Source organism: Ruditapes philippinarum, unplaced genomic scaffold, assembly GCF_026571515.1.
Source record: "Ruditapes philippinarum isolate M1 unplaced genomic scaffold, ASM2657151v2 ctg6_1_1_1_1, whole genome shotgun sequence".
NCBI classification, from domain to species: Eukaryota; Metazoa; Mollusca; class Bivalvia; order Venerida; family Veneridae; genus Ruditapes; species Ruditapes philippinarum.
In genome coordinates, this window is record NW_026859747.1 from 674 (window position 1) to 27,013 (window position 26,340).

The 26,340-nt window shown below is 33.8% G+C and overlaps 2 protein-coding genes across 2 annotated transcripts in view; both read right to left on the minus strand.

The window, feature by feature from the left end:
* Window positions 1-736: 736 nt before the first annotated feature.
* Window positions 737-7,623, minus strand: LOC132757779 (uncharacterized). Its single transcript, XM_060749167.1, has 3 exons — window positions 7,580-7,623; window positions 1,664-2,649; window positions 737-1,311 (listed from the first exon to the last, which is right to left on the minus strand). The coding sequence occupies exons 1-3, from the start codon at window positions 7,615-7,617 to the stop codon at window positions 1,268-1,270; spliced, it is 1,068 nt and encodes a 355-aa protein (XP_060605150.1). The 5' UTR covers window positions 7,618-7,623; the 3' UTR covers window positions 737-1,267.
* Window positions 7,624-13,807: 6,184 nt separating this feature from the next.
* Window positions 13,808-26,340, minus strand: part of LOC132757784 (uncharacterized) — a 33,504-nt gene continuing 20,971 nt past the window's right edge. The window contains exons 6-10 of the mRNA XM_060749170.1: window positions 22,147-22,247; window positions 19,473-19,704; window positions 17,722-17,860; window positions 14,659-14,786; window positions 13,808-13,938 (exon numbers count right to left, since the gene is read on the minus strand). Coding sequence (XP_060605153.1) covers window positions 13,808-13,938; window positions 14,659-14,786; window positions 17,722-17,860; window positions 19,473-19,704; window positions 22,147-22,247 — 731 coding nt within the window. The remainder of the gene's footprint in view (window positions 13,939-14,658; window positions 14,787-17,721; window positions 17,861-19,472; window positions 19,705-22,146; window positions 22,248-26,340) is intronic.

Genomic DNA, 26,340 nt, shown 5'->3' on the forward strand with positions numbered 1-26,340 from the left:
TGACCCCCCGGGGCGGGGCCAATTTTGACCCAAGGGCTTTTATTTGAACAAACTTGGTAGACACTTATAAGAACATGTTTCATGCTAAATATCTTAGCTTTAACTCTTTTGGTTCTTTAAAAGAAGATTTTTTAAGTTTTTACTATATGCATATAGGGAAAATCAATGACCCCCCTGGAGCGGGGCCAATTTTGACCCCAGGGCTTTTATTTGAACAAACTTGGTAGACACCTATTAGAACATGTTTGATGCTAAATATCTTAGCCATAGCTCTTTGAGTTCTTTAAAAGAAGATTTTTTTAAGTTTTTACTATATGCATATAGGGAAAATCAGTGACCCCCCAGGGCAGGCCAATTTTGACCCCAGGGCTTTTATTTGAACAAACTTGGTAGACACCTATTAGAACATGTTTGATGCTAAATATCTTAGCCATAGTTCTTTGAGTTCTTTAAAAAAGATTTTTTTAAGTTTTTACCTATATGCATATAAGGAAAAATCAATGACCCCCGGGCAGGGCCAATTTTTGACCCCCAGGGCTTTTATTTTGAACAAACTTGGTAGACACCCATTAGAACATGTTTCATGCTAAATATCTTAGCTGTTAGCTCTTTTGGTTTCTTTAAAAGAAGATTTTTTCAGTTTTTACTATATGTATATAGGGAAAATCAATGACCCCCGGGGCGGGGCCAATTTTGACCCCAGGGCTTTTATTTTGAACAAACTTGGTAGAGACACTCACTAGAAGATGTTTCATGCCCAATATCTAAGCTCTAGCTCTTACGGTTTTTTAAAAGAAGATATTTAAAGTTTTTTCTTTCGGTTGCCATGGCAACCAGAGTTCTGCATGGAATTAAATTCTTTGAACAATTTTTAAAGGTGACCACCAAAGGAACATTCCTGTGAAGTTTGGATGAAATTGGCTTAGTGGTTTATGAGGAGATGTCATTTAAAGTAAAAGTTTACGGACGGACGACGGACGGACGGACGCCGGACGGACGCCGGACGAAAAGCGATCACAAAAGCTCACCCTGTCACTTTGTGACAGGTGAGCTAAAAACCAATGTGTTTTCCGAAATAATAGACTACATTTTTACTATAGAATCAACTAAATTTCCAACTATTCTTAATAATGTTTTAACATTTAAACTTATATAATTTAGTGTATAATTGTTAATTAAAATTAAATTGGAAAACAAAATAAAATATAACTTAGACCTAAAATACATTGTCCAGTAATTGATTCTCCACTGGCCTGTCCCCTAATTTTTAAGATTTTCGAGCTTCGTAAATTTGAGTTTGTATTTTACTTTCTGAAAAGAAACGATAACAGTAATTAAAAGTACTAAAAGTCTAAATGTTCTGTTCTTGTATGAAGGTGTCGGATGTGTAAATGACATGGTCACATGATAACATTTACTTAGATGTAAGAATAATATGAGATATAACACCCTAATTTCTTTGACACATATTTAACAATCTAAGCATTTTGGAATGCAGTAAAGAACGTCTTTTTACAACATGTACAAGTTAATTTACATCAACTGGCACTTATAAAAATCATGCATTAGCAATATTTCATTGTCTATGCTAACTGTCATATTACAACAGTTAGTGCAAATCTTTAATTTAAAAGTAGTATTAACTATATAAACACATTTTTACCTTTCTCCAAGCCAGTTCCAACATTTTTAAAACCTGACTGTGTATTTGGCGAAGGCATGTTCTCTTCTTCAACATTCATGACATTTCGACTAGAATGATGGTTGATTCCTCCACATTTTCTTGCAACTAAAATTTTTTCTGTATCATTGTTTTCAACTTCATGTGGATGTTTGGGAAGATCTACTGTCTTATCAGTTTTTAGAACATTTGGAATTTGGTGATCACTATAATTCATATCCTTCTTTGCTGTAGTTTCATCAGTAGGCATGTTCTCGGTTTTATCATTTGTGAGCAAATCTTCAACATTTTGAGGGTTTGTAATGTGTAATCCTTTCTCAGAGACGTTTTTTATTTTATCATTTATAACCTTCTCAGAAACGTCTTTTATCATATGATTGATATGTGCATCTTGCTCCTTGTGACGGCCGATTTCGATAGGCTGTTCAGTAGAACAGTCTCCTTTTTCATTAATTTCTTGAACAACTGGAAGGATTTGACGACTACGTACTTTAAGATTGTTAGAATAACTCTCTTTCCTATCGTTTTCTGACGCAACAGGAAATTTGACAGGGCCGGTTGCAGTATATTCTTTAGCCAGCTTGAATTCTTCATCACCATTTTTAGACAAATCTGGAACTTTATTGTGGTCAATTATTGGAATTTTTTCAGTAAACAGTTCTTCTTCACCATTTACGACGCGAATTTTCTCCTGGCCATGCTCATTTTTAGCCAGTTTTTCTACTTCAGTATCAATTTCATACACATCTGTATCTTTGTGAGGGCACGTTCCTGTAAAGTTTCTTGTACACATATCTTTATTTTCGTCTTTTTTGAACACAATGACATGTGGAACAGGGTGAATATCAGCTTGTGTAGTAAATGAGTATTCTCCATCCTTGCTCTCTGGCATATCTTGGGAATGGTTTTCTGTTGACCTTAGGTCAGACATGTCGTCATCCTCTGGTTCTTGTGATACGTCTCCATTACTGAAATAAATTTGAGCTGAGAAGTACTGTTGTTTTCTTAGTCAGTTGACTATTTTCAAAATTGAAATCAGATAACATATATCCATTTGGACAATCATACTTTTACTTTTTCATTGACATGGTATACATTGCTACGATGGTAAAACATGCGATGGTCATACCATATTTCTGGTATGATTGTGATGCCTCGGTGGCATAATTATCAAGCAATGGTTTGTTTGTTTTGTTTGATTGGGTTTTATGTCGCACCAACACAGTATAGGTTATATGGCGACGTTCCAGCTTTACTGGTGGAGAAAGACCTCTGATGCCCTTCCGTACATTATTTCAGGTACAAACGGGCACATGAGTAGAACTACCAACATTCCATAAGCTAGCTTCCTAACATGAAAGAATCCATTCCATAAGCTAGCTTCCTAATATGAAAGAATCCAAAGTCCCTGTCGGGATTCGAGCCCACAACGGTGAGGGGCAAGTGGTTTGATGTCAATCACACAATGATAGGGCGGTTAAACAACGGCTGCAGTCAAATACAAGCGTATGTCGGAGAAGTTATAGCTATATCTCATCGCGATTCACCTTTCAAACGCAGCGATTCAACCAATGAGTATTCATGCTTTAGCGGTATCATGTCATCGCTTTATCTTATCCTGTGATTATTGTTTACTGTACAAGTCGTAATTAACAAACATGTTTTTAAACATGGACAATTCCACATCAAGAATTTACATGGGCGATTCAAGAGTAAAACGGGTCATAACCAGTATTATTTGCAAATTACTGACAAACGAGATCTCCACATGAATGATATGTGGGAATTATCTAATACAACATGTTTTATTGTTAAAGTGTCACAACAAATCTGCACCTCGTGCAAGATTCAAACACACATGCTGGTTACCTCAAGACCTAATTTACCAGGCTCTTACTTCTTATTAGAAATGCAAAGGTTAATGAAAATGCATTTACAATGAATACAAGAGCGATCAATGATCACATGTGTCGCCTCATGATGGCCAATTTCATGTTGGGACAAGTTTTGTGACAGACGGACAGCAACAGACAGTGCACAACTAGATTTGGTACTGATCATTCCTGTACAGTTTGGATAAAATTGCACCAGTAGTTTATGAGGAGTAGTCCGGACAAGCTTTTGTGTATCTGGCAACATACAGGAAAAAACACCTTTTTATCAAAGGGCCATAACTCGGCCAAAAATCATTCAACCAGAAAACCTGTGCAATATGCGCAAGGACTTGAGCTACAGATCAATCCTGTAAAGTTTCATTGAAATTGCATTAGTGGTATAAGAGAAGTAGTCCGGACAAACTTTAAAAATAAAAATTATTAAAGGGCCATAACTCTGACAAAAATCATTGAACCGAAAAATGCTGACAATATGCACAACTAGCCTTGGTACTGATCATTCCTGTAAAGTTTGGATGAAAGTAATCCAGACAAGCTTTTGTGTATCTGGCAACACACAGAAAAAAACAACTTTTTATCAAAGGGCCATTACTCGGCCAAAAATCATTCAACCGTAAAACCAGTGCAATATGCGCAAGGACTTGAGCTACTGATCAATCCTGTAAAGTTTAAATGAAATTGCATTAGTGGTATAAGAGAAGTAGTCCGGACAAACTTTAAAAATAACAAGATTGCATTTGAGAAAAATGCTATGCCACCACATGGTTCAAATTTCATAGCTGTACATCAAAGGACAAGAAAGTAGGTCACATCATCAAAATCTAGGTCAAAGTTCAATTTTACAACTAAAACTGTGCACATGGTCAAAATGTCATTGCTGTACATCAAAGGACAAGAAAGAAGGTCACTGTCCCCTTGGGCAAGGCATAATTTTCACCCAAGGGTTTAATAACAATCTTGATACAGGTCCACCAAACAACATTTCAAGTCAAATATCTAAGCTTTCTCCCATTCAGAAAACATTTGTTTTATTTTCTGTTTTTACTACGTGTACATAATGAGAATCACTGCCCCCGGGCAGGGCCAATTTTTGACATTTGAACAACTTTGGTAGAGTACCTATAGATGATATTATATATGAAACATCAAAGCTCTATGCCTTGAACCTTCACACAAAAATTTTTTTTCACTATATGTACATAATGAAAATCAATGGCCCCCGGGGGGGAACCAATTTTGACCCCAGGGCTATAATTTGAACAATCTTGCTAGAGGTTCACTACACAATGTTTCATGCAAAATATCTTAACTCTATCTTTTGTAAATTTAGAGAAGATGATTTTCAAGTTTTAACTATATACATATCAGATAAACCTATGGCTCCCTGAGGGGCGGGGCTAATTTTGACACAAGAGGCAAAATTTGAACAACTTTGGTAGAGTACCTATAGATGATATTTTTTAACAAATATTAAAGCTCTAAGCCTTGTACCTTCAGACAATAAGATTTTTTTATTTTTTACTATATGTATATATTGAAATCAATGACCCCCAGGGCGGGGGCAATTTTGACCCCAGGGCTATAATTTGAACAATCTTGCTAGAGGTTTACAACACAATGTTTCATGCAAAATATCTAACCTCTAGCATTTGTCAATTGCGAGAAGAATTTTTTTAAGTTTTTACTATATACATATAAGGAAAACCAATGACCCCTGGGGCGGGGCCGATTTTGACCCCAGGGCTATAATTTGAACAATCTGGGTAGAGGTCTACCAGACAATGCCTTATGCAAAATATCTAAGCTCTAGGCCTTTTGGGTCTTTACAAGAAGGTGTTTTAAGTTTTTACTATATGTACATATAGCGAAAATCAATGACCCCGGGGCGGGGCCGATTTTGACCCAAGGGCTTTAATTTGAACAATCGTGGTAAGGGTCTACCAGATGATGCCTTATGCAAAATATCTAAGCTCTAGGCCTTTTTGGTTTTTACAAGAAGGTATTTTAAGTTTTTACTATATGTACATAGTGAAAATCAATGACCCCCGGGGCGGGGCCAATTTTGACCCCAGGGCTATAATTTGAACAATCTTGTTAGAGGTCTACCAGACAATGCCTTATGCAAAACATCTAAGCTCAAGGCCTTTTTGGTCTTTACAAGAAGATTGTTTTAATTTATTCTTATAATTCCTTTTGGTTGCCATTGCAACCAGATTTCTGCATGGACTGAAAGCCCTTCACCCAAGGAACAATCCTGCCAAGTTTGGTTGAAATTGGACTGGTGGTTTTTCACAAGAAGATTTTTTAAGTTCACTATATAATCTATATAACACACAGACACACACACACAAACACACAGGTGAATCCCTATATGCCACCGCATCGCAGATGCTGCGGTGGCATAAAAATTATAAAAGGGCCATAACTCTGTCAAAAATCATTGAACCGGAAAATGCTGACAATATGCACAACTAGACTTGGTACTGATAATTCCTGTAAAGTTTGGATGAAATTGCACCAATAGTTTATGAGGAGTAGTCCGGACAAGTTTTGTGACGGACGGATAGACGGACGGACAGACAGACGGACAGACGACGGAGAAGTGATCCCTATATGTCGCCACTACTCCGTAGAGGCGACAAAAAAATACCATCAAATTATGTGTTATATTTGAAACAATACAAATTTAAATTAACAAGAGCCACCGCCGGGCGGGGGCAACGCTCGACTTTTGACTTTTTCTAAAAGCAAACAAAGAAATATTTGAACAAATCTTAACCTTTCCTTTTTATAAATTTAATTGCGTTAGTTTCGTCAAAATATGAATCCTTTCCATATATATCCGCATGTATATTACAGCAGAAAAAAAAAGATATATATGTATATTTATATACACATGCATTTATATATCATATATATATTATATATATATAATATATACACATGCATGCATATATATATAAATGCGTGTATTCAAAGTCAAGGTCATAAAACAGCCAAAGTCATTTTCAGTTTGATAAGCATGTCTTGTCCTTAAGAATGTTCTGTTATAATATGAAGTCAATCCATTCAATAATAGCAAAGTTACAGCCAGTTACAGCAAAAAAAAACGAAAATTTCAATAACTTGACCTTCAGTCAAGGTCACATATGAGTGAAGGTCACAGTCTGTCTGGCTATTTTTAAGGGTTATCCTTTAAGATTATTATGTTCAAGTTTGAAGACAATCCATTCAAAAATAACAAAGTTACAGCCAAAAATAGCCAAAAGCAAGCAAAATTTGGACTTTTGACCAGGAAGGTCAAGGTCATTTATGCATGAAGGTCAAGGTTAGTGTAGTCTACTGAATGGTCTTGTCCCAAGGGTTGTTGTGGCCAAGTATGAAGACAATACACCAAGAACTAAAAAAAGTTACAGTCCAGGTACAAGTTTGCGGACGGCAACAGCAACGCCACCAGGACTATAACAATACCTCTACTTTTTTTTTGAAAAAAAAACAGAAAAAAAAGTCGAGCTAAAAAAGGTAATTCCACTAGTGTGTCTCAAACTTACACCTGGCACCCAGAAATATGGACCGATTCAGTAAATAACATCAACGAAGAAAGCACAAAAAAGTGACTGCGATTGACTCTTTAACATTAAATTTCGACTCTGCTCTCACTAAAAGTCGGACTTACCCATTTTATTTACATTAACATTCTTAATGGAATGGCAGTTACTTTATTTACCCGTCATAAATAAACAACATAATTTACCCGTTAACGTAAGTGAACTATATTTCGGTGAAGATTTCAAGTAAAGATATCGTCATATAAACATTGCTTTTCATTTCAAATTATAGTACATTCCGGTACATTATAATGTAGGTCATAATCCGATTGAATCATTGTGTAAGAAAATTAACTTTGAGTAAGGATAACACATTTAAGCTATCATTTTTGAATATCCTATAGAAGAAATAGAAGAAAAATATTAAAAATAAAACATAATTATGTTTAATATACCTTTTTCTTGTCTGGGTTAATAATGGTTCCATTTCCATGTCTTTTGAGTTGGTCCCCCAAATTTGATTCATGCCCCTTTTCCCAAAAAATTATTGTAAATTTTTAAAATTTTTAATCAAATAATAATTAAAAAGAAAATGCTTTTGACATATTTTATGCATTTTTTAAAAAAACATGCTTGTCTAACAATTACCCCCACCACAACTTAACTAAAAATTTTGGGTCAATCCTTTTGAATCAACCTTTTTTCATGGGTTCACCATGTACAAAAATATACTTTTCTTGCCTTTTAAAAAGGTCATATTGAACCTTATCCCCAAATTTTTTTTTCTTAAAAAAGAAAAGAAATTAAATAAAAACAAATTAAATTTATTTAAATTTTCCCTTTTGAATTACCCTTTGGGGTTGCCCTTTGACCTTTCGCTTTAGACGGGATGTTACAAATTTGATCATTAAAAAATTTCTCAATCAAAATGATAAAAAAAAGTGGATAAAAATCAGAGGGGGAAAAAGGAAAGGGGATAGACGACAGAGTAAAAACACTTTAAAAACCCCCCTTTTCAGGGGCTCAAAAAAAATAACCGGGCCTTGTTTAAAAGTCTTGAGATTTTAAGTTAATGTGTTCATAAACCTGTTTTTCTATCCAAAGATTTTTTCCCTGTTAACGAATTCTTTCATAAATAAAAAAAGCTGTAGCCATTTTGTTTAAAAAAAAAAGGAAAAATGAGAAACAAGAGAAAGCAAAACTTTTTTTTTCTAAAAGAAAAAAACAAAAAAAGGGTTTTAAAAAAAAATCAATAAAAAATAATATTTTTTTCTTTTCTTAGTATAAAATCATTCAAAAAAAAAATGAAAAAGTTTAAAAAAATAGAAATTAACTCTCCGTCAAGGGTTCAATTATCAAAATTTTTAAACTAAGGGTTTTTACTTTGTCCATATAAAAAAAATAAAACAATATGAAAAAAATTTAACAATTTGACGATCAAGGTCATCTTAAGCTTGAGGTCAGGTCAACATTTAGAAAGGTTTTTTTTTTTTAAATATTTTGATAATCCATTGATTAATTAACAAGTTCCCGGCAATTATAGCAATAATCAGTGAAAATTTAATTATTTGACCTTCAAGGTCAAAGCCATGCATGAGTGAAGGTCAATTTGTGTTTGAATGCATGAAGGTCCTGACCAAAAAGATATTGTGTCTAAATAAGAAATTAATCAATCTTTACAATAAAATTTATTATATTTTTTAGTCAGTTTGGTATGAAGTCCATACATAAACAAAATTATGAAAATTCAACCAAATCTTTTAATTGGATATTGATGGTCATGGTCATTAAAAGGTTAAGGTCAGTGTAACCCTTTATAAGGTCTTGTCTTTGTCTAAAAGGTTAATTGTCTAAGTAAAGAGATAATCCATTTATCAATTACCAAGTTGCAATCAATTATTGCAAAAATCAGGGGAAAAATTTTATTTTATTTAATTTGGTCAATTCATTATGAGTTTGTATACAAGAAAATCCAAAATAAAGAATGCTGTTCCCCATATGAAACAAACCTTATCAAAAATAAAGTAATAGCCAATTACAAAAATAAATCAATTTTGGAAACCCAAGGGCTTAAGAATGGCAAAATTTGTTATTTTTGAAAAAATTCCCTTTAAATTTTAACAAAAACAGTGACCACAAACCCTGTTTTTTTAATTGATATATAATTGGCTATTTTTTTATAGAAAATTTCCATAAATTGGGGGAATGTTCGTTAAGGAAAAAAAAGGCTGTGGGCCTTTAAGTCGCTCACCTGAATAGGCCCCCTCGGGGCCCGTTTAAAAACCCCGTGCTTTTTTTTGAACCCTGGTAGACAACATAAGAAGAGTTAATGTAAAAATTAGGTCTGTTTGGTAAAGGTTTTTTTTACACAATAGTAAAAAAAAAAGACAACCTGGGGCAGGGCAGGTTTGAACTCCAAGGGCTTTTATTTGAACAATCTTTGTAGACACTTACTAGAAAATGTTTCATGCTTAATATCTGAACTCTAGTTATTCAGATTTTTTTAAGAAGATTTTAAAGTTTTGCTATACACATATAAGGAAAATCAATGACCCCTAGGGTGGGGCCAATTTTGACTTACTAGAAGATGTTTTATGCGTAATATCTAAACTCTAGCTATTTGGGTTTTTTCAAAGAAGATTTTTAAGTTTTTGCTATACACATATAAGGAAAATCAATGTCCCCTAGGGCGGGGCAAATTTTGACCCCAGGGCTTTTATTAGAACAAACTTTGTAGACACTCACTAGAAGATGCTTCGTGCTTAATATCTAAACTCTAGCTATTTGAGTTTTTTCAAAAAAGATTTTTTAAGTTTTTGTTATACACATATAAGGAAAATGAATGCCCCCCGGGCGGGGCAAATTTTGACCCCAAGGCTTTTATTTGAACAAACTTGGTAGACACTCACTAGAAGATGTTTCATGCTTAGTATCTAAACTCTAGCTATTTGGGTTTTTTCAAAGAAGATTTTTTTTAAGTTTTTGCTATACACACATATAAGGAAAATGAATGACCCCCAGGGCGGGGCCAATTTTGACCCCAAGGCTCTTATTTGAACAAACTTGGTAGACATCCATTAGAACATGTTTCATGCTAAATATCTTAGCTCTAGCTCTATGGGTTCTTTAAAAGAAGATTTTTTAAGTTATTACTATATGCATATAGGGAAAATCAATGACCCTCGGGCAGGGCCAATTTTGACCCCAGGGCTTTTATTTGAACAAACTTGATAGACACCCATTAGAAGATGTTTCATGCTAAATTTCTTGGGTTCTTTAAAAGAAGATTTTTTAAGTTTTTACTATATGCATACAAAATGTATAGGGAAAATCAATGACCCCACTGAGGCGGGGCCAATTTTGACCCCAGAGCTTTTATTTGAACAAACTTGGTAGACACTCACTAGAAGATGTTTCATGCCTAATATCTAAGCTCTAGCTAATTGGGTTTTTTAGAAGAAGATATTTAAAAATTTTCTTTTGGTTGCAACCAGAGTTCTGCATGGAATTTAATTCTTTGAACAATTTTTAAAGGTGACCACCAAAGGAACATTACTGTGAAGTTTGGATGAAATTGGCTTAGTGGTTTATGAGGAGATGTCATTTAAAGTAAAAGTTTACGGACTCCGGACGGACGCCGGACGGACTCCGGACGAAAAGCGATCACAAAAGCTCACCCTGTCACTTTGTGACAGGTGAGCTAAAAAGAAAAATAATGACCTACTAGTTATGTGAAATTGAAAGAGCTTGACATTTAAACTAAACAGCAGTGAACCCAAAATAAGGGACATTTACAACTTATGACCAATCAATATGTAAAATATGAAGACTCTGTGATACACATTTTTAAGATAATGAGTAAAATCTATTCTGACTTTTAAGGCACCTGTGACCTTGACCTTTGACCTCGTTACCCAAAAGTCAATAGGGGTCATCTACTAGTTATGACCAATTGACAAGTGAAATATGAAGACTTTGCGATAAACAGTTTTTCAAAATAATAAGCGGAAACCATTCTGACATTTAAGGCCCCTGTGACCTTGAACTTTGAACTATGACACCAAAATCAATAGGGTTCATCTACTATAAATGTCCAATCAGTTAAGAAAAACTGAAGACTTTGTGATAAATTTCTGTCAAGATAATGAGCGGAAACCATTATACCATTTGAGGCCCCTATAACCTTGACCTTTGACCTAGTAACCCAAAAATCAATCGAGTCTATCTACAGTTACATATCAATATATCATACCAATCAATATATGATATATAAAGACACTGTGATAAATATATTTCAAGATAATAAGCAAAAACATTCTGACATTTAAGGCCCCTGTGACCTTTACCTTTGAAGTAGTAATCCCAAAATCAATAGGGGTCATTCACTACTTATGACCAATCACAATGTGAACAAGAGGGCCATGATGGCCCTGAGGTCGCTCACCTGTATATAGGCCCCCCAACCCCCACCCCCCAACGTTGCAGGGCAAATTTTAACCCAAGGGCTTTTATTTGCACAAACTTGGTAGACACCCATAAGAAGATGTTTCATGCTACACATCTAAGCTCTAGCTCATTGGGCTTTTTAAAAGAAGATTTTTTTTTAGTTTTTACTATACACATATAGTTAAAAACAATGCCACCCCTGGGGCCTGGCCAGTTTTGACCCCAGGGCTTTTATTTGAACAAACTTTGTAGACACTAACTTGAAGATGTTTCATGCTTAATATCTAAACTCTAGCTATTTGGGTTTTTTCAAAGAAGATTTCAAGTTTTTGCTATACACATATAAGGAAAAGCAATGATCCCCTGGGCGGGGCCAATTTTGACCCCAGGTCTTTTATTTGAACAAACTTTGTAGACACTCACTAAAAGATGTTTCATGCTTAATATCTAAACTCTAGCTATTTGGGTTTTTTCAAAGAAGATTTTTTTAGGTTTTTGCTATACACATATAAGGAAAAGCAATGATCCCCGGGGCGGGCCAATTTTGATCCCAGGGCTTTCATTTGAACAAACTTTGTAGACACTCACTAAAAGATGTTTCATGCTTGATATCTTAGCTCTAGCTATTTGGGATTTTTCAAAGATGATTTTTTAAGTGTTTGCTATACACATATAAGGAAAATCAATGACCCCCGGGGCGGTGCCAATTTTGACCCCAAGGCTTTTATTTGAACAAACTTGGTAGACACCTATTAGAACATGTTTGATGCTAAATATCTTAGCTCTAGCTCTTTGAGTTCTTTAAAAGAAGATTTTTTAAGTTTTTGCTATACACATATAAGGAAAATCAATGACCCACAGGGCGGTGCCAATTTTGACCCCAGGGCTTTTATTTGAACAAACTTGGTAGACACTTATAAGAGCATGTTTCATGCTAAATATCTTAGCTCTAACTCTTTGGGTTCTTTAAAAAAAGATTTTTTAAGTTTTTACTATATGCATATAGGGAAAATCAATGACCCCCAGGGCGGGGCCAATTTTGACCCCAGGGCTTTTATTTGAACAAACTTGGTAGACATTCACTAGAAGATGTTTCATGCCAAATATCTAAGCTCTAGCTCTTATGGTTCTTTAAAAGAAGATTTTTTAAGTTTTTACTATATGCATATAGGGAAAATCAATGACCCCCTGGGGCGGGGCCAATTTTGATCCCAGGGCTTTTATTTGAACAAACTTGGTAGACACTCACTAGAAGATGTTTCATGCCAAATGTCTATGATCTAGCTCTTATGGTTTTTTAAAAGAAGATATTTAAAGTTTTTTCTTTCGGTTGCCATGGCAACCAGAGTTCTGCATTGAATTAAATTCTTTGAACAATTTTTAAAGGTGACCACCAAAAGAACATTCCTGTGAAGTTTGGATGAAATTGGCTTAGTGGTTTATGAAGAGATGTCAATTAAAGTAAAAGTTTACGGACGGACAGATGGACGGACGCCGGACGAAAAGCGATCACAAAAGCTCACCCTGTCACTTTGTGACAGGTAAGCTAAAAATGAAGACTTTGTGATAAAAGCTTTCAAGATATTGAGCAGAAACCATAACACCATTTAAGGCTCCTGTGAACTTTACCTTTGAACTAGTAATCCAAAAATCAATAGGGATCATTTACTAGTTTTGACCAGTCGCTATGTAAAATATGAAGATTTGTGATAAATAGCTTTTAAGATAATGAGTGAAAACCATATTACCATTAATGGCCCCTGTAAACTTGATCTTTAACCTAGTGATCCCAAGATAGATAGGGGTGATCTTCTACTTATGACCAATCAGTATGTGAAATATGAAGACTTAATGATAAACAGTTTTCAAAATAATAAGCGGAAACCATTCTGGCATTTAAGGCCCCTGTGATCTTGACCTTTGAACTAGTGACCCAAATATCAATAGGGACCATCTTCTAATTATGACCAATCAGTATGTGAAATATGAAAACTTTGTGATAAATAGTTCTGATATAATCAGCGGACACCATGTGGAAGAGGGGGGGGGGTCCTTGTCTCAAGGGTTCTTATGCCGCCAAGTTTGAAAAAAGTACACCACAAACCATTTTTCATTTTAAGTTCAAGGCCATCAAATTATTCAAAATTAACACAAACTATTTCTATACACAGTTCAATGCCCTAAAACTATTCAGCGTCAAACCTTTGCAAAGTGCATATTTGTAGCCGGGATAATGATTAGAAATTGTGAATTTTCAAATCTTTTGCAAGTTCAAAGAGTGTAACTGTAAACAAAAGAACATCTGACCATGACAAAATTAGATCTTGACTTGTCATTTCTGGTAAAATTCCAGCACATGCAATGTTCACTTCAAATATACATTCATAAAAAAGTTAGAGAGGAAACTGAAATTTTTTTATTAAGTTCAAGAAGAATTATCTGTCAAAAATCAACAGACCAAAACCAAGTTTTAACTTGACTTGTATACCTGCACATGCAATTTCAAAAGTCATCGGACCAAAACCAAGTTTGAACTTGACTTGTATACCTGCACATGCAATTTCAACCTTAAACATACATTTCTACAAAAGTAAGGAAACTTTTTTTCCAAATTTGTCCAAAATCTTTTAACCATGACTATATTAAAACTTAGCCTGCGTATTCCTATGATGTATCCATATATTAAATTTGAGTTGAATGTGTACAATTGTTGGGGAGATAATAAACGAAAACTGAATATTTCTTATATTTTGAAGTTAAAAGAGACATAACTCTGCCAAATATCATCAAACCAGGACTAAATTCATACTTGAACTGCGCTTTCATTTGACCTTATCATATGTCAAATTTGTGTTGAATGTGTACAATTGTTGGAAAGGTAATGACCTGAAACTTAAAATTTCATCAAAGGGCATAACTCTGTCAAAAATCATCTGACAATGACCAAATTTGAACTTGACCTTCATTTTTTATTATAATTATATCCGTCAAACTTGAGTTGAATGTGAAATATAATGAAAGGTACAAATTATAAACAACTTTTGCAAAATATGAATAATAGCATTTCTGTGGCATTTTAAGCATTTACCTTGCACATCAGAAGATATTGAAGAGCTAGTATCCGTTTTCTTATATTGTTTTCCTCGCAGTTTCCTAATGCATTCCGGCAGTTTCCTAATGCATTCCGGCAGTTTCCTAATGCATTCCGGCAGTTTCCTAATGCATTTTAAGAAGAATAAAGTTATTAAAAATCCATTTTAAAATACATGTTAAAATTGTTATACTTGCATGAAAGCTGTCAAAAATTATCTCCATTTGAATTTTTGATTCAAACTAATTTGAAATACATAACAAAGTTACATTTCTCCTGGTAAGTTAAAAGATTAAATTATCGTTCAATTATAGGCATTTCAAACCCGCAAAAATCTTTTTCATTTTTCCATAAAATGCCGAATTTTTTTGGCCGAATTCGTACAAAATGTCACGGGGAGCATTTAAACCTCTATTTTTCAATCAGTTATTGGATACATCAAGGAATAGTTTGACTCCAGAAGCCAATAGCGTCCATCAGGTTTGACTCTACATTTTGTCCCTCGTTTGTTTATAAAAAGGCGTAATCACCCCTGACTATTTGACATCAATCTATGTTACATTTAGAATATCAAAAGGAAAGGCATTATGTCCTTATGCGGCCGTTGTTATGTAACATATAAAGCTATGCAAACTGGCATTTAATGGGCATCTGACCTTATCCGTCTCATCGGCAGCTTACATACACGTTTAACAAAATATATATAAAACACTACTTTAATTTAAAGAACAATGAAGACACTATGTCCAACATACAATTAGTAAGTAAGTAAGTAAGTAAGTAAGTAAGTAAAGTCTTTATTTACTGAGGCTACACATTTGGTTTCCCAATCTTCCATGTGGGCCTCAAAACATAAATATACATAAAATATACATAATTTACATAATGGTTATACAGCAAAATTTTCAAATAACATACATGAAGACAAAAATGCATAATATATACATGAAAACACAACAAAAACAATGTACATTCAAACAAAATACATATTCAAAACACAATGCATGTACATATATTACTTAATACTTAATCTATGCAAGACCAAGGTACTTATGTGAAATTCCAACTGATATAGGAAGCTTGGAATTTTCTAATAGTTTCAGATTTACGAATAGAATGAGGGATATTGTTCCATAGTTTAGGGCCTGAATATGTCAGAGATTTTTCTAAAAATTTCTTTTTTAGGTTGTGGCACAAATAAATCTGAGTTTTTTTGCTGACCTAAGGTTATGCTCATGTCTTTGATGAATAAATTGAAATTTGTTTTTCATGTACTGTGGAAATGAGGCATTGTTTTAAAGATTTATACATAATGACAGCTTTTTTGTATCTAATTCTTTCATCAAATTTTATCCAATTTAATTCATTAAATAACTCAGCAGATGGAGCATCGTAGCTTTTGTCAAGAATGATTCTTGCAGCTCTTTTTCTGAAATTTTATGATATCCAAAATCTGTTCATTGTTACAATTCCCCCAGACTGTACAACAATAATCTAAATGTGGTAAGATATAAGCATTAAAGAACAGTTTTCTTGCATTTACATCAAGGTATTGTTTAATTCGGAGAAGAAGGTACAACTGTGTATTGCATTTCTTTAATGTCTTGTCTACTTGGGTTTTCCACTTAAGATTATTGTCAACATGAATACCTAGTAACTTTTCTGTCTCAGAAAATTCAATTTCATGTTCTTGCAGATGTAATGGTTGTAATTGTTGTTTATTTCTATTGGATGACAGGTTCATTGCTTTTGTTTTCTGGGCATTTAGCATCATTGCCATTTTGTTTGCACCATAGATTAATATTGTCAAGGTCAGTTTGAAGTTTATTATGTAAATCTTGTGTAGAGAGACCTGATGCTGTGAGAGTAGTGTCATCAGCAAAAAGATCTGCCTCTGAGGTTTTCAAATGGAGTGGTAGATCATTTATGTATATGATGAAAAGCAGAGGTCCAAGGACAGATCCTTGAGGTACCCCTGATATGACTGTTGCTGATTTTGATAGGTTGCCAGATACAGTGACCTTCTGTGTTCTATTTTTCAAGATATGATGTAAACCAGGTAATTGCACCAGAAGAAATATGATAGTAATAAAGTTTTTGGATGAGTAACTTATGATTTACAAGGTCAAATGCCTTTGACAAGTCAAGAAAGATTGTGCCAATTAGCTTTCCATCATTTATTGCCTTAATCCAGTTGTCAACAATATTTGTCAATGCAGTTTCACATGAATGTTTTGTTCTAAATCCTGATTGGGTGTTGAAAATGAAATTAAACAATTCTAGGAATTGTTTTAAATGATCAGACACATGTTTTTCAAATATTTTAGAAAGTATTGGAAGAACAGATATAGGTCTATAATTATTCTTATCTGATTTGTGTCCTTTTTTGAAGAATGGTGTGACCTTAGACTGTAGTGCAACGATAATTACCAAAAAGCGTACACTGGACTTGAAACATTGGTTTGTTCAGTCCCAATAGTAACATTCTTTTCATAAAAATTTTGTGTTAAATAACCTTAAAGCATCAGGAAACATAACCTCTGTTAGAATAGACTAGCCTTAGCCTGAGATTCAGGCGTTGATATTGTTTGCTTAGTCATAACATACTTGACCCTGTATTGATAAATGTGGATTTGCAGAGCAGAAGCACATAAACAATCGACAGACTGGAACCCAGGCTAAGAGTAGACGGGACGACATTAAATTTATATTAAATGAGTACATAATTTCTATAAATAATCTCATTATATATTTTCATCTTTACAATGCGTTTTAGAGTTTACTATCCTAAGTGTACCTGTTTCCAGGAAATGTTTCAGTAATTTATCCTCTTAAGACTCATAATATTCACAACTCAATAAATAATTAATATGTTATATGCAATAAATGACTGACTTTGCAAAAATTATACAATGTAACCATATGTCTACAATTTTTAACATCCAGGAAATGTACACATCTATAACTTTGTATTAGTGTATTGAAATTATTTTTTAGAAAGTTTTTTGTTAAATAAATAGTTCTTTCTAATTTTTTATTTCTTTTTATCGTAACACTTACTTTTGCCAACGCTTGTATCTACAAAACACAATTGCAACGATAATTACCAAACACACAATAGTTACAGAGACTGCAATCACGATAACAGGAACATTGGTAGGTCCAGTCCGAACATTAACATTGTTTTCATCTTTGTAGTCTGTAAAAAAAAAACAATATTTCTTCAATGTGTCTCATAAATGTTTAATTTTAAGGTATTCACTGTAAAATTGTTGATATTTTGCTTATTCTGCGGCAAAAGTCCAAGTGTGTTAGAGTGAGCGATCGTTTAAATACGATGGGACATCAGGTTAATAAACAGGATAACTTTTGAGATTTCTAGTTTTAGCTTTAAATACTTGTGCAAATGAGATTCATCTAAATAGAGGTATATGGATCAGCTTAATATTTTATATAATGACAGACTCGTGTAATTACATGATAACATAAATAAAGTATGCTATCTTAAACCCAAATTAAATCACAAATTCATAACTGCAGAAATAACTACCTCAGTTGTAACATCAACAGTTACTCTTTTTCAGTTCCTAATTGTTGCATGTAAATTATTCTAGATATATATTCGTACTATCCCTAAGAATATATAATCAATTTAACAAGATCTGCTGCTTTAAAACATGGCAAAACAAGAATGACAAGTAGTGTCATCCGCCTTTGCCAAGCGTTCTACATTAGTGTTTACTGTTCGGCTATGCTTGATAATTTCAGAATTTGATGTTCCCGTATTCAAGTTATATCAGTCAATGCGCCGATACAACTGTCAATGTATATTGTTTGCACAATGTATAGGCGGCATTATAAACGGGGATATTTGTGTTTTGATGAAAAAACAGACATTATCCAAATGATTTTATCTAGATGAAAATAAAGATATGCAAACATGGACTGTCACAGATATATGAGATACACAGGCTACTCACCTGATATTCACTGCTAGGAAATGTCAAAGTTTTTCCGTGAGTGACATAAAGGCTTATACATTTTTACTCAAAGGCTATGATTCAAACGTTGCGGTAAATGGCGGTTTTCACTCCTTTTCTTTATTCCATATACCTTGAATTTGATCCATTTTTTAAACCAGTAGATTATATTAAAAAATATATATTTTTTAAAAAGAGCCCACTCTGATAATAAGATCAAGAAGGCCAATATGGCCCTAGATCAATCACCTGACCCATCGAACTCATCAGAACAATTACCTCGACAAGCATTCTGACAAAGTTTCATGACATGTGACTAATTGAGTGTTAACACGGATTATCCATATTTGAGCAGTGTGACCTAGTTTTTGACCCCAGGTGACCCATATTCAAAATTGACCTAAAAATCATCAAAAACTTTCAGACCAATTTCCAGGATACTTGGATCAAAACAGTAGCCACTAGAGTTCTAACAAGATTATTCTATTTTTAGCTCCTGTGACCTAGTTTTTCATCCGAGATGACCCATTTTCATACTCATTGAGCTATTACCTAGATAAGCATCCTGACAAAATTTGATGATGATTGAGGCAAAAATGTGACTGCTAGAGTGTTAATGAATAAGTGTGGATGGACGATGGCCATTCAACGATCCTAAAAGCTCACCCCGAGCTAGCTCAGGTGAGCTAAAACAAACAATATGAAAAGCCAGTACAGATTCGGATTTATGCGCTGCAATATGCGGTCCTGATCCCTAGTTCCTATGATTTTAATATTCCCTCTTAGTTTTTGTCCGCGTGCGAGGACAATTATCATCATCATGCATATTACCTGGTTCTTCAATGATCGTGCAATTTGTCAGAGAAACTCTTGACTCTATTCCTTCATTGTCGTACATCACTAATACTGTTAGAGAGCAATTCCCCTCATTAGTAAGTTTAGTAGGAACTGTCTCTGTGTACAGTAGTTCGTGGTCATTTCCAAACGTAGACAGATTGGAACAAGTTGTTGTATTTTTGTTTAGGAATTTAGGGTTGATTTCTTTCTCAATTCCATTGTTAGCCTGTAAAAGAACTATCAAACATTACATTCTGCAATACCATGTTTCATGAATGAAATTTATGTTAAACAAAGTACAAAATTATATAAATTTTACACTTTGGGGTTCATTTCTTGATTTTGACCCAAAAGATCAGACCCCATAGTACGGTATGACTGTGCCTTCCCTAAACTGATGTAAATCTGCACCATCATAAAATATTTATTATCATAATGATTAGATATTTAGATGTATAGAGAATTTATCTAAACTATGAGAAGCTTTGAATTAAAAAAAGCGGTCAATTTAGACAGAAAAGTCCGGGTTGCATTTGTATACCAAATACAGTAAACTCCGCTTATAACGAACTCAGTGGGACATTCAAAACATGTTCCTTATATCCGGAGTTCCTTGTAAGCATATAGCGAATTAGTTCGTTGTATCAGGAGTTTTTATAGCGAACAGATTTACATATAACGAACTGATTGTTTACCATTGTCCGCCAGTTTTGAAGAGAATTTGATTAAGAAATAAAAATATTAGTCATTTATTTATATTTTAGACACACTACCCGAGAGCGTACTTTTTGGAATTTGAAAATCATTGCTATTTCAGTTTTAGTTTTACTCCTTATCTCAATTTCACATTAAATATAATATTTTGTTTCTAAACTATTTTCGTTTTCTTTCCATGATTGAGAATAAACAAGATTTTTGATTTTTCCTTCCTTTTATACTGAGTATCTTCTATTATAATTTAAGGGTGACTTTTACATTTAAATCAAGCGTACTTTGCAGTTTGCAATGGATCATGTTTGCAAGCATGCATGATTATGTTGAAAACCGATTATAAATTATTATAATTATTTTACTCGAGCAAAACTATTGAAGAAAATAAATAAATAACCGTTTTATCTTGGTGAAAAGAGCTCATGCTAAAAATATCCAAAATAAAAAACTATGCAAATTCATTTGAATAGATGTATTGAAGTACATACAACGATAAACGGTACATTCGCCCGAGGAATGAAAACGAAAGTTGAAAATGCGGGATCTATTAACGGATAGCCAATATTTTTTTTTTGAGTTCGTTATAAAAGTGTAATTTTCAGTACTATTTACTAAATTGGGACTAAGAAATGAGTTCCTTATAAGCGATAATTCCTTATAACCGTGTTCGCTATAACCATATATTTTTATATTAAATAAAGAAGGCCAAAATTCGGGCCAAAATAAATTGTTCCCTATAACCGGAAGTTCGCTATAACCGTGTTCGCTATAAGTGAAGTTTACTGTATCATGATGCTGTGATGTTATGAACAAAAATTGCAACTGATCATCCATGTCGAAAATTTTGCTAAGTCGGTAAATAGGATGTGGATCAGCAATAAACCTGAAATCGTATCCTACGATATGGGACTATGCTGTATGCCAAATATCAAGAGCCTGTGATAAGTAGTTACTGAGAAAACTGTTAAGAAAATTTCCTACCATTGACCATTAATGTCAAAATTTTAACTAAGTCGGTAAACAGAATGTGGATGAGCAACAGACCTAAAATCGAATCCCACAGTATGGGATCACATGTCAATGCTGTATGCCAAATATCAAGAGGCTGTGATACAGTAGTTGCTGAGTAAACTGTTACGAAAATTTCTTACCATTGGCCATTAATGTCGAAAATTTAAATTACGTCAGTGAACAGGAAGTGGATAAGCAACAGACCTGAAATCAAATCCCACGGTATGGGACCACGTAACAATGCTGTATGCCAAATATCAAGAGGCTGTGATAAGCAATTGCTGAGAAAACTGTTACGAAAAGTTTTTCCCAGCCCACTTGAGATCTTATTGATGTTTACATTTGTTAGATATCAGACATGCTATTTTGTGAAAGTAACTTCCGCTATTAGCAAATCTGAAGTATTGTATTCTTAAATATGTACTCATATTGTCCTCAAGAACTTATTTTCTATTTGTGGCCATTTAGACCCAATTTTCAGGCTCAAAATCAAATGTCACAAGTTAAATTTGAAAGAAACGTTGATCTACAGCTTAAGCATTTCATTGATGTTACAGATTATTTAAGGTAACAAAATGTATTTATTTTATGTATTACAAAAATCCAGCCCTTTTGATTTTACATGTAGTTTTTTCTCTGTTGAAAGTTGTTGAAATGACTTGCATTGAAACTAATAAATGAATGAGTGGCAAGCGTTGTTCAACCACTCGATCACGGACGCTTCTTAAAATGCACTGTGTTCAATTATAAATCTTATTTGTAAATTAATAACAAAGTAATGAAAATATATGCTTAATTAAATAATTTTGATCTTTGTGACCAATGTTATGTAAAGTAAAGGTCAATGTCATATTTGAATAATTCTTTCTTGAAGGTCAATGCCATTTATCAGTTAATGCAAGTACTGACACATTTAATATCTAAATATATTCTAAAATAAACTTACACATATCTTTATCCATTTGAAAGACACGTTCATTTCCTTAGAAACACAGGCAGATGTGGCTGTTAAGGTATTTGGACCTGTATAAAATCTTGGCCTGTAGTCTGTAAAAAAAAAACATTTTAATCATTGAACAAAATAAGAAATTGTGCCTTTACAAAAATGAAATTTGTAGGTAAAAATAAGTTAGATCAATAACCAAAATTGTTTAAATTATAAACATGCTGCCAACATTTACCCAGCCCAATGGTGTCATGGTTTTTCCCTGCATAGTATACTTCAAAGATCTTCTCCTAGAAAACTGCAGAGGCTATATCTTAGATATAAAGCATGAAATATTGTTAGTGGACCTCTACAGAAGAAGCTCATATTATAGCTCTTGTGTCAAAATTGGCCCTCACCTAGGGTCATGCGTTTCCTTATATGATATAGTGTTTTGTCCCTTGCAATGTTCAATTTGAAAAAAAATAAGCTGGAAAAAAGCAATAACTCTGAAATAAGTCAAGAAGGAGTCACGGTTTTCATAAAGACTAAACTTCAATATTCATAAACTGCAAATCTACTCAATGAGATCTATCTACCTACAATGTCACTATTTGTTATGTTCCGGACATCGTTCACAGCTTAAAAGTGAAAAACAACAGCACCGCTAGGCGGAGCATTATATGCCCGAAAGTGATTTTTTTTTTTTAAGTCAAGATGAAGCATTTGTAAGAGATGGGAATTAAATAAAGTATTACCTCCTTCTCAAAACAATCCTCCTTTAAAGTTTCAGTATTGAGGTCCAAATGGAACTTAAGTTATGCCTCGGAAACTGTTTTCAGTTCTAAGGTAATACTGACCTTGACCTTTGACCTAGTGACCCAAAATCAATAGGGGTCTTCTACCAAATATGGACAATCATACTATGAAGTTTAAACACAGTGGGCCCAATGAAACTTAAGTTATGTTCCGACAACTGTTTTCAGTTTTAAGGTAATAGTGACCTTGACCTTTGACTTTGTGACACCAAAATCAATAGAAGTCTTCTACCTAATATGGACAATCATCCTATGAAGTTTGAATATTGTGGGCCAAATGGAACTTAAGTTATGCTCAATAAACTGTTTTCAATTTCTAAGTAATAGTGACATTGACCTTTGACCTTTTGACCCCAAAATCAATAGAGGTCTTCAACCCAATATGGACAATCATCCTATGAAGTTTGAATAGTGTGCGCCAAATAGAACTTAAGTTATGCTCCAGAAACTGTTTTTAGTTTTAAGGTAATAGTGGCCTTGACCTTTGACCTTGTGACCCCAAAATCAATAGGGGTCTTCTACCCAATATGGACAATCATCCTATGAAGTTTGAACACTGTGGGCCAAATGGAACTTAAGTTATGCTCCGGAAAATGTTTTCAGTATTAAGGTAATAGTGACCTTAACCTTTGACCTTGTGACCCCAAAATCAATAGGTGTCTTCTACCCAATATTGACAATCATCCAATCAAATTTGAACACTCTGGGCCAAATGGAACTCAAGTTAAGCTCCGGAAACTGTTATCAGTTTTAAGGTAACAGTGACCTTGACCTTTGACCTTGTGACACCAAAATCAATAGGAGACTTCTACCTAATATGGACAATCATCCTATGAAGTTTGAATATTGTGGGCGAAAAGGAACTTTAGTTATGCTCAAGAAACTGTTTTCAATTTCTAAGCAATAGTGAACTTGACCTTTGACCTTGTGACCCCAAAATCAATAGGGGTCTTCAACCCAATATGGACAATCATCCTATGAAGTTTGAACACTGTGGGCCAGATGGAACTTAAGTTATGCTCCAGAAACTGTTTTCAATTTTAAGTACATAGTGACCTTGACCTTTGACCTTGTGACCTCAAAATCATTAGGGGTCTTCTACCCAATATGGACAATTATCCTATTAAGTTTGAATAATGTGGGCCAAATGGAAATTAAGTTATGCTCTGGAAACCAAATTGCTAACCGATGGACTCCAGGGGGAATAACATAATATCAGTCTTCGAAATTAACGCCAGTCCGAGGCCCGAGGCCACTAAATTTAGCATCGGTCTGGTGATTATTGCAAGGTTGGTGGTCCGATGGTCCAGTAGATTTTTTGTCATGAAAAAATATTATAAGAAAAATTCATCAAAAAAATGAAGCAGGGTTCTCTAAAAGATTGATCTTTTTGCCTTTTTAACAAATAAAACCCATCAATTCTGTCCTAAATGTTCAAAACACTGCGAGAGATGTCTAAATTGTAGGGCCGGGAATTATGTTCGAATATTCGAATATTCGAAACACTACCGAATATTCGAACATTGAAAAACGAATACGAATATTCGAAAAAAAAAGTGTTTTTTTTGTAATTACTTTCAAATTTCAATTAAGATAGCAAATTAAACCATTGACCTTTACTTGACCAGTTGTTCACACATTTGTATGCCACGTGTCAACGATTATCGCCAATTAACTGTGAAAACTTTGGGGTCTATAGTTGATCAAAAGGGCACCCGTTTCACAGTTTGCAATTTACCTGTTGAACAGAATATAATGTAATTTTCCGATTTTAATTATCTTATTTATTGTTTTCTGTGCAATAATCTGTCCGATTAATCAGTCATTGTCTTAAATTTTGTGAAGACAAAAAATCGACACGTATTAATCGGTGCTTTATGTAAGCATGGTCAGTGTCTATATTCCGTCAAAATATATTTATTCCGTAGCAACTAAGACTCCGTGTGATATTTACTGCGTTATAGTTAAATGTATCTGAAGAATATTTTAAACCTTATCTAAAATTATAAATAAATAATATATTTAATTCAAGTTAAGTTTCAATGTAAATTATGTGTATTGGGGGCTAAGAAGCTACGGTGATTCATATTACTGTCAATCAAGTCACGTGAGTTACCTACCGTTAATAAGACCATGAAGACAAATGACCAGCAGTTGGATTAACTGAACAAAAGGCAATCAAATTATGAATTTATTTCAAAAGTAAACATTTATGTCGATTTACAATATATAAAATAAAAAACTTTTATGTAGTTATATAGGTAGTTTTAATCGTCAATTATTCCAAACATATTAAAATTGTACAGTATTCGACACAATCAATTTCGGATACGTATACGTCAAAGAGAAATATTGGTACAAATTTTGTAAAAACGAATATTCGAATATATTCGAATATGGAAAACGAATATTCGAACATCAAATTCCTTATTCGTTCCCAGCCCTACTAAATTGTATTGAGTAATGGAGGCCGCCACTTATTTTTCTTGGATATTTTCCGTACCGCACCGTACAGTTACGGAAATTAAACCATTGTTTATTAAGGTCATTATTTAGCTATGATTTTGTGATTATTGAGTTAACGTAAATATTTTGTGTGAAAGTGATTTGTTTGAAGAAAATTGCGTTGTTCATGTTCAATTCTAGTCAATTTTTGCCTAAACATTTGGTCCTTAATGATTTTTCAAAGCCCAGAATACAAGATATATTATGCTTCTTTCAAAATTCAAGAAAAACAATAAAAAGTGGAACAAACAATCAACACAGGATAAGTTTTAAGGTTTATTTAATGATGATAACCGACGTTTCGACTCTCATGAGTCTTCATCAGGGTTATAAAATCAGTCTTTCAAAATTATCAAGGGAAGCATGATAAGAGTTTTCCTGTACCCATCAATTTATTACCTATCTATGTATTTGGTCCGGCTAAAAATCACCAGGTCCAGTAAGATTTGATATTTTACTGGCTCGAATGTCCTGTGCTTTTTTGAGTTTTTCGTGAAGACTGTAATATGCCCGAAATTCTTTCGGGCATATAAAAAGGACTCCAAAATTAGGCAAGGCAGAGTTACTGTTCTTATAGACTGCATTTCTACTGAATGAACTCAATTTACCTACAAAGTTTCTTGAAACTACCTTTTGTTGTTTCAGTGTTATGTTCTGGAAAAGAAGATGAGGACACACAGACATACGGAAGGACAGACAAAGCGGTCGGCAACCATATTCCCTACCTTATGGGGAACATAAAAAGATTTTCTAGTGTACGAAAAAGCATAAAAAGCTAATGCCACTTGACAAGCAACAAATAATTAATACAATTACAGTAATGAACTAACCCAATTTTTGTCGTGCGCCAGTATTACGTTACTAAGGTAACTTAAATGACCATTCTTTTACA